The sequence below is a fragment of the Cryptomeria japonica genome, chromosome 10 (assembly GCF_030272615.1).
Source record: "Cryptomeria japonica chromosome 10, Sugi_1.0, whole genome shotgun sequence".
In the NCBI taxonomy this organism is placed as follows: domain Eukaryota; kingdom Viridiplantae; phylum Streptophyta; class Pinopsida; order Cupressales; family Cupressaceae; genus Cryptomeria; species Cryptomeria japonica.
In genome coordinates, this window is record NC_081414.1 from 399,026,601 (window position 1) to 399,036,398 (window position 9,798).

Genomic DNA, 9,798 nt, shown 5'->3' on the forward strand with positions numbered 1-9,798 from the left:
CCTTGTCCTTTCAGATGTCCACCACCTAGAATACTCAACCACCGTCCTCATGAGGTCTGCTAGATCTGATTTCTCACCTTCTGCCCAATCTATCAAAACTAGTGGTTCATTCTTCATCTTTTCAAAGCCTGGTTGCTGAAGCTCAAGGCTATCCTCTACTTGGTCAGCAACTCTGAATACCTTTGTTGCTCTTACCATGCTCAAAGGAATTCTCGACCAAAACCTCTTCCTGATCTCAAAACTATCGGCTGCGTTAGCCCAATAATCTTCTAGATCAGCCCTGTGTTCAAATGTCATTCCTTTGACCTTCTTTATTCTGTGGAATGGATCGAAATTCCTTCTTGCCTTGTACTGATAAAAGGGATACCAGGCTAGCTCCTTCTCAGCAGTCGCAGCAGCTTGTAACGATGGACATGTTTCCAGCCCATTACCAATTGTAAGAGAGGAAGTTCCTGCCTTCTTCTGTTTATCCCTTTAAATCGCCATATACCCTTCCAATTGCCTCACAACCTCGAGCAACACAACTCGGTTAGTAGGGTAAGCTGGAAGTTTGTAGGGAGACCCAGAGAATCCCTGAATTCGGAGGTAAGTGAACTTTGGATATTGGATATACCAATACTCGAATTGACTGATGAAGTCCATAGACTCTTGAGAGAGTCTCTGGTGCAGTCCACCTTGCAATGTCCGAGTGATGTGCATGAGGAAGGTATCATTCACTCTTTTAAAATGGAACTTTTCTTCCATATGGAGCTGGGGATAGCAATCATAAACTGGAAACTGGTTCTCTTTGTTCCCTACTTCTCCTCTACACGTGAGACCTCTGTATTTGTAGGTTATGGCCAAAGAATAAAACAGGTACGAGCTCATGAAGAAGGTCCTATTCACTTCTAGGTTCCTCAGCTGGCTGTCTAGGCTGTCGCTAATCATCTGGGCCCAGTCTATCATCTTTGCTCCATTCATTATCTCATTAACGAGATAATACATCCAGGGCTCGAATGGAGCACCTTGCGGATTTCCCATTATTTTGTTGAGCAGGACGATCATGTCTCCAATGTCTTCCTTGAAATATGCTCTTACCAGGCTCTTCCTTTGAAGTTTGGAGGCGCCCTTCCTTGGCTTGTCCACCAAGAATGGTTGACTATGGCATCAAATTCCTCCAAGTGGTCCTGATACATGCTATCAGCTTCATCCTTTGTTACATACACCGTGTTGTGGTACTCTAGGATCCTGAAGGCCTCTCTGATGGCCTCATCACTGATGTTCGCCAGCACTCTTCCATCAGGTGCAACAATGTCCTTACTGGCGGGGTTGTAATGTTTAGCACATTCAACTACTAATTCAATGCATTGCATGGTGGGGAGAAAACCAGCAACATGCACGATGCCACTTTTCATCATCTTTCGTGCGGTTGTGGTAGGCACAAGGTTGTCCAGACCAAACATCCGTTTCTTAAATTCCCTCAGATTGATGTGTCCGAGGTTGATGTCGCTAACATTTTTCCATTTCGAAGTCATCCTTGACTCCGGAGGAGCATCTTTATCCACTTGAAATTCATAGTGCCTAGGATCTGCAAACAGACAATGAAATTTTAAGTTAGGAATTAATTCGTAATTTGAAGAAAATAATGGGGCTGCGAAATGGCTAAGTGTTTGAAATTTTCATTTTATTCTCATACTTAGCCATAAAAACTGAAATTTCATTTGAAAACCCTTCAATCTCAAGGATGGTTGTGATCGTAAATCAACACCAAGTGTTATAACTTCGAAAACTTTCTTATACTTAGCCAAAAAATGATTTTCCTCCCCTAGAAATTCGAATAAATTAATTAAGCATCATTTCTCAAACTCTGAAAAATACTCAGAAAATACATAAATCTGCATCATGAATTCAATTTCACCTTCGAATGGATGGAAGTAAGGCTGGAAATTTCTCAAAAGTACTCAGAAAATTCAGGAAGGATTCAACAATTCTTCCTTATACTGGTTGGCTTTTCTCGAAAATCTGTGAAACTCTTGCCAAAAAAAAAAGCTTGCCCAATTGTAAGTAATGTCGAAATTTCTTCAGATGAACTCCAATCTGAAAATACTTTACTATGCTCTCCTTAATAACTTCGAACTTCTTAGTGTAGAAATGAAGTTACTACAAAGTTGAATCTTCAATTAGAAATACCTTAAAATCGTCCAACTCATGTTTCCAATTTTAACTTCACTCTTTAGGAAAGTGTTGCCATCTCTCCAAGTTTGAAGAAAATATCTTCCAAAAGTTTCTAATTTGGCTACAAGTTCGAAATCTTTGGCAATCTTCCAATATTCCCTTTCAAAAAAAACTTTCTATTTTGGTTTCTTAAGTTCGAAATCTTTGGCAATCTTCCAATACTCCCTTTCAAAAAAAACTTTCTATTTTGTTTTTTTAAGTTCGAAATCTTTATGGATTTTGATGACATCACTCCAAACTTGTTGACTTTGTTTGACTCCAAGGCATAAGGCGGAGTTTTGAAGCTCTCTTCATGGCGGACGGACTTCATGTTTGGCAGACTTCTTTCCTTTTCATCATGGCGGATTTTCAAGTGTTCAACATGGCGGACTTTCAAACCCCCTCTCCAAGGTGGACTTTAGGAAGGCGGAGTTTGATGTTACCTCAAGCAAGGCAGACTTTGCTTGGGCTTCAACTTCTCATGAGGGCAGACTTTCTTGACCCCACCATCTTATCCATCAAAATTGGGCGGACTGTTGAGGCATCTCCTACGCAGGGCAGAGTTTTAAGGTATCTCCTAAGGCATGGCGGACTTTTGGTGGGTCTCTCCAATACATCTCCTAGGGCGGACTTTTATGTCTTCTCCTATATGGCGGAGTTTTGGTCTACCTCCTCTAGGCGGACTTTTGATGACCCTTCATCATAGCGCGGAGTTTTAGGGAGGACAACCTTTAAGGCAGACTTTTTTGAGGCATGACTACCAAGGCATGGCGGACTTTTGGAAGGTCTCATGCATAGCTTTATGGCGGTCCTTGATCATCTTTTCCAACATGGCGGACTTTTGATGCTCCTTCTTCATTGCATGGCGGACTTTCAAGCATAGCTTCATGGCGGTCCTTGATCATCTTTTCCAATATGGCGGACTTTTGATGAACACCTGCCACAACACTCAACACCTTCCATTAGCCAGACTTAGAAAAATTTAGAAAATTTCAAAATTTCACAATTTAACCAAATTTAACCCGATTGACTTGAAATTTGAAATCCATATTTAGGCAAACCATCTGAAGCAATACAACCCCTAAAATGTAGCGAACTAGCTTTTAAGGTCAAAACTTGGAAATTTTGGGTCCCGATCGAAGCAGGTCGGTGGTGTTAGTGCAAACCCTAGATTCCCATCCCGAAAAAGCAAAAAGCAGGTATCCCTAAAAAATAGGAAAAACTTTCTAAATAATAGCCATACCAGGGATCGGGCTAAAAACGGCAAAAACAAAACTTCCTAAAAATAGGAAAAAGCAAAAAAGCAAACTTTCTAAAAATAGAAAGTTGTCCAAATTCGTCCAAATCAATTGCGATCTTCGTCCTTTGGCCTTTCTAAGCACTTTGGTGGTGTTCGTATTCTGGAATCACATGATTTGCAAAAACTAACTTTCAATCCTTAGGACTTGAGCCGCTTAAAACTAGGCAAGGCTTGGCAAAACTGAGACGGAAGGCCACGAGCTACTAACAAAAACCCTAGAAAGCAAGAAAAGAGAGGGTCTCCATTTGCAATGGGGTGATGTGTGAAAAAGGTCACAACACCTCCTATATACCCCTTTTTAGAGCCCTTCTCCTATCTTGGGCGTCATTTTGCCATGGTGAAGGATTTTCGCAAATTTGGAAATTCCTGCATGACCTCAACTTGGCGCATTTCTTCATGGAGGAGGAATTTGCAAGTGGGAGGAAATTCCTCCTCTTCATGGTTTTAGCGCCAAGTTGAGGTCATATACTGAGCGGAATTTCCTCCTCTTCATGGTTTTAGCGCCAAGTTGGGGCGATGTGTGAAAAAGGGTCTCCATTTTTCATGTTTTTTCCACTTCGGGAAAGAAATCCAGACCATTTTTTTGATCAATTGCCTGCTTTTTCAACTTTCTGGATTTGGACTTGGATTTTTAGGAATGCTTTGTCATCAAATGTCCTGACCACTACCAGAGATGGACCTGCCAAAAATAGACTTACTTAAAATAGTAAGTACTTCCGAACATCAAATTAGGGCAAATCAGGACAAGATGACACTTACCAAAAATAGACTTACTAAAAATAGTATGTTTGTTTACACGCAAAAACAAGTCAATCCAGGATGCAGTGAAACTTACTAAAAATAGTAAGAGCTCAGAATTTGCTCAAATTTCACTGGTAGCTTCTTTGAAGGGTTCTAACTTCATTGCAACGTTCAGATTTTCCAAAAACCCTAAGCAAATGGTTTCAAATCAAATTCTAAAGGGCAAAAACCCTAAAATAGAGAAAACAAGCTCCAAACTCGGCCAAATTTACTCAAAACACTTGCAAACTTCATCAGAATTTGTCTGAACATTTGCAGACCTAGGGAGACCAAAGGGATTACTACAAAAAGACCTAGAAAACCACAACCAAAAGACCGAGAGGACCAAAAAAGAAGGGGGTCCCCATTTGCAATGGGGCGATGTGTGAAAAGGTCACAACACTACCCTGTTCAATTCACTTATAAGTTATATGAATAATCATAAATGGTGTGTCTATAACCCTTTTGCCTCATTTAGGGCTCTAGTTGATTTCCAGTCATTGGGAAATGGCATTTGTGTTTAAAATTTTGACATGAATATGTAATTTTTCTCAACAAAATCTGCAATTCCTCTCTCCCACTTTCTCTTTGAACAAAACAAAGAGGTCATTCTAATTTTTCTTCTTTTTTGGTTAAAAGCTCCCAAATAAAGCACACCGCATACACAAAATTATGATTATTCTCTTTGGCTAAGCTGCCAGATTTGATGAATTTCTATTATGCAAAAAACAATGAGAAAGTCAATGGAAAAAGCCCTTTACTGCAAACATTTGTCAATGCTTGAAATTAGAAAAAAATTATAAGTATGAACTATAGTCGATTGAAGATATGAAATATGCAGCCTACTTTCAAGAAAAACTCTCTTGCAACAGTTAATATTAGAACCCCAAAAGTCACTTTTTAAATTTTTAAAGGCCTAAAGGAAAAGGAGACTTCCTCTTAATAACTTAAAATATTACCTTGAAGACCTGAAGATGCTTTTATAACACGAGTGTTGCACCAAAGTTGAATAAATACAGTTTAATCAGCAAGCTGGGTGTTTCCAAAATAATTTCACAGATCAAGTTCTGTTGTTTGTAGCAACCATTTATCTGAAGCCAATATTGCTGACCAGTTTTAATAGGCTGGCCTTGATTTCTGGAAAACATAAAATTGTTGAACTTTTGGAACACATGTTCTCATCCCCATCATGACTGTCAAGAAAATGTATTAAGGCTCTAATTGTAGCCAAATTCAATTTCTCAGTACAAGATCCGTTCCCCACATTTGTAGTCTGAATGTCGTCCATGCAAGCATTTGTCCAGTCTGTTAGGCATGGGATGACTGCTGACCTTTTCGACACCAACCAACTTGCTATTACAGAAGCTGCAAAATTTGCAAATCTTTTAGGTAGGCATACGATGGCATTTAAAAGCTCAGCCGATGGAGTCTGGGACCTTAAGAATGTGAGAAGACCAGAAATTGTGCCAGCATGCACCAAAGGATTCAAAGTGTCAGCACAAAATCTCAAGAGTGTCATCATAAATGGAACCTGGCAGACTTGTAATTCAGATATCAGTAAATGCCAAAAACACTGCTGTTCGGTAAAATCCCAGTCAACTGAACTTTTTATTAAAGCACAAAGATTTTGAGGATCCTGTCCAAAAATAGAAAATTCCTTCAGGCTTAGTTTAATTTCAAATCTCAAGAGTTCTGCAGGAACCATAAAGCACACAAGCAACCGAATTACACCTTCTTTTCCAGTGGATAAATCTGATAGGTAACAGAAAATGCTTCTAAAAACCTGTTGTAACCTTCTGACACTCCATAAACACAATATTCGTAAATCTTTTAACAATGCATTACTTGCATTTTGATTGATGAGAACTTCATGATTTCCTAAGCATCCATCTAATTTTTCTACCAGTAGCATCCTGTTCTGGTTCGAATCAAACACTGGAGGCATGGGCGTAGAAATATTAGTCATAACAAGAAACTGTTTATATGCTCTAAAAGCTTCCTCCACCATAATGGAAAATTGTTCCATCCCAATATTCTCTGTAAGTTGTACGCAACTGAAAGTAGCTTTCTTCGCACATGCATAAAGGGAGTACTTTTGAGCTTGCCACTTCAATAGAGACTGTGATCTCTGTGATCTACTATTTACTGAACCCTTGTTTATGTCAGTTAATCCATGCTCCTCTTGTATAGCATTTGTCAATAAGTCATCCAATCCATGCAAATTTTGGTTTAAAGAACACTTGTCCATAATAGGTTTCATACCTGATATCTGCTCTAGTTCATTAGCAAGAGTAGATGCATAACTTAGTAATCGTGGACCAACAGCTAAACCAGTTTTATGCCAAAATAAAAGCATTTCTTGCAATTTTGGGTGTTGATACAAGGTATAGATGCGAAGAACAACAGAAGTTGCAGACAATATTTCATCCCTTTCCAATCCATCTGCTGTATGAGTAAGTGGTAAAAACATCTCATGCCCACCAACCTTTAATGTATTTTCTATCCGCAGAGCTAAATCTCCAGTGATTTCTGGAGAAGAGTCTGCAGAAAGATTGGAAAGGTTATATCCTCCTACCGGACCATCAACATCTTGCTCAGGAATGCCCAAAAACAACATTAATATTTTATCAAGCATGTCAATGGCAGACTCATCTGACCTCTTCGCAGTTTCAAGAAGATTATTTACAGAAATGTTTTTTGATTCGTCAACAGGCATTTTCTTCTGCTGCACCGCAGTTACTACATCATCACTACATTTTATATGCTGTTGCACAGTACTTTCTACATCATCTAAACACATTCTCTTCTGTTGTACAGTATCACCTACATCATCATCACGCGATCTCTTTATTTTCTCAGTGCTAGCCATATCCAAATTCTTGTGGCTTGAATCTATTTTCCTACGTTCTGGAACATGAGACTGATTCCCTCTGGGGCACTTAGTAGACGCTGAACTTTGACCTACCAATTGCAACCCGAACACAGACTGCTCTCTACTACTTACCATGGCCACCTCTGTGGTCTTCTTTCCAAGAATCTCTGCAACGCTACAATCAATCTTGGTCTTGGTGGCCGCCTCTGTCATCTTTGTCTCGGTGATTACTGCAATACTGTGGTCAATCTTGGTATTGACTGCCACGGAATAGGAGGCAAGTTTCTCTCTAAGGGAAGGGGCAATAAGGTTACATGACAATAACGGATCCAATGACTGGACAACACCCTTTCTGATCAATATCTCAAACGAAGCAGACACGCCTCGATTAATAAGCTCCCTCCTATCAGGATCAAAATTCTCCATCAGAAGAAACAAAAACTCCAAAAGTGATTGTGTAATATCTTTATACTTGGGAATTGAATGGACCATTACAAGAATGGCAGGCTCAATATTCATGATATTATCTGTCTGATTTCTGAAAAAAAGCCAGTCATAAAACAATGACAACTTAGCATTAGCCTTGACATAATTACTCCTACAACATTTCAAAAGCCACCCAATAACCGCCCACCTGGAAATAACATCGGACTGAAGTATCTCGTTTGGGGGATGATGTGCACAGCAAATAAACCTAATGAGATCACAAATTAGGGTTTCACTTTCAGGGGCAACAAGAAACCGATTAGCAAACCATGCCTGGTACCTTATCTGGTTACCCCACTTAACATGGGTCAACATAAACCGAATTTGGATTTCCATTTCTGGCGTCACCCTGGACACCACATACCTAACAGGTGTCCTGCTCGAATACAATTGGGAAACAACCCCTGGATTGGCCAACAAGTTCTTCAAAATCAAGTTAAACTCGACAACACAGGCCACGTCCTTCAAAAGCCTCACAAGTTCCCTCCCAATACAAAGACAATCCTCAAACCTCTCCCTCAAAATCCTAACACACAACTCAGTTTCAGTTTTCTTCAAAACACTAAAAGATGCCCCTTTTAACTTCAAGTGATCTCGCAGTAAACATAAGTAAGTGAAAAGCGCGCCTGCAAGCACTCCCTGGTTGCCCGTAACCCAAACCCAGTTGCTCTGCAGTATGCGAACCATCTCGAGCGCTAACCAGAGGTTAGGCGGAGTAAAGTCCCCTCCGCCAATTCTTCTGAGCAGAGAAAGACAGAGGAGTTGCACATCCGTGGCCTGTAATTCCACCAGCTGTGTAAAAATCCAGATGAGTTGACGCTTTGCATGCTCCAGCAGCTTGGGATAGCATTCATTCACCAGCTTAATAAGGAGGTGGACCAATGCGGCATAGCCATCTGTAACTATAGCTTTCAGGTAGGTAAGGTCAATTTGGGCTTGGTGCTGCTGTTGGGTCAAGATGGCATAGAGAAGGGCTTGGATTAGCCGTTGGTATTCATGAGGGGACTGAGGGAGGGTACAACTAAAATGCTTCTGCCCCTTCCTTTCCCTCTCCCTCCATGCTTCCAGCATGACCCTCTCCAATCCATCTTCTGCTTCATACGCACCCCGCACCATCATCTTTCCTTCTACCTCTCCCTCTCCCATTTTCCCCAACTCATGTCCCTCCTTTCCTCTCATCTGCCTGAAATGGAAGGAACCGTTGTCACTCAGATCATGTCACCAAGACTTGATGTTTTACTTCTATACAACTCCTCCTGCTTTAACACCAAATCTAGACTGATATAAGTTACAGCAAGCCAGCTGAAAACTGTAGACTCCATAAGAGTGCCATGCATTCAACCATGCAATAATATGAGTATGGTAAAAAATGTATTTTTGTTTTCATTAAAAAGTCGAATTGCACAAGCATTTCAGCCAATATAGGTATCTTAAATCTCCGAGCGCAGAGTCCTTGTATGTGTAATGTCGGTTCACCCATGACAGACCCTAGCAATTTGGCCCTCGCTGCACTCCCAATGAAATCATTTGCCCTTTCTCATTTGTACTTTGGGTTTGTTTTTGCCTTGGAGGAAAACATTCGTGCTCGCTTCAAATATTCTGAAGAAGGCATTTCTGTTCCTGAGCTGGAACGAGGAAGAGAATGCAGTTAGATCATTATGAGTGCCCTCTCTCTGCTAAACGAAATGAACGACAGAATAGCACTCGGTGAGTCGGCTGCCACAACAATTCTCCCGCCACTCAATTTTTTTCTGAAACGAATTCTTTGATAATTAAGTGGTTTCATAAATTTATAGGTAGTTACTGGTATTTTTTAATTTTAAATGGAAAGAAACGATATTGAAAAAATATTTTCATGAATTTTATATCCTAGAATTTTTTAGTAGTTAGTGATTTTTGATGGATTTTAATCATAATAATTATAATTATAATTTTTATCTTTAAACTAATAGAAAAAGGTCTAAATCTAAAATATAATTGAAAATTCAAAACTAAAAATGTAGAGGCTAATGTTTTCTAAGATAAGATTTTAATCTATTCTTTGTAAAATTTGGACTACTTTGAATTGTAAACCTTACTTTCGTCTAGGGGAAGTGTAGGAATAGTTGTTATAGCTAATGTTGTGCACCCACAGATTCTACGATATATTGGATTTTGACGATTGACG

General features: G+C 39.8%; 1 protein-coding gene across 5 annotated transcripts in view; it reads right to left on the reverse strand.

Moving 5' to 3' along the window:
- The window catches only part of LOC131038527 (uncharacterized), a 78,675-nt gene extending 69,299 nt beyond the window's left edge, over positions 1-9,376 (reverse strand). For 4 of the 5 annotated variants that reach the window (XM_057970978.2, XM_057970977.2, XM_057970979.2 and 1 more), the window contains exon 1: positions 5,233-9,376. In XM_057970978.2, the coding sequence (XP_057826961.2) occupies positions 5,361-8,810 (3,450 nt within the window). In that variant the 5' untranslated portion in view covers positions 8,811-9,376 and the 3' untranslated portion in view covers positions 5,233-5,360. The remainder of the gene's footprint in view (positions 1-5,232) is intronic. The other variant, XM_059213049.1, reaches the window with a different exon arrangement.
- Between the last annotated feature and the right edge of the window lie 422 nt (positions 9,377-9,798).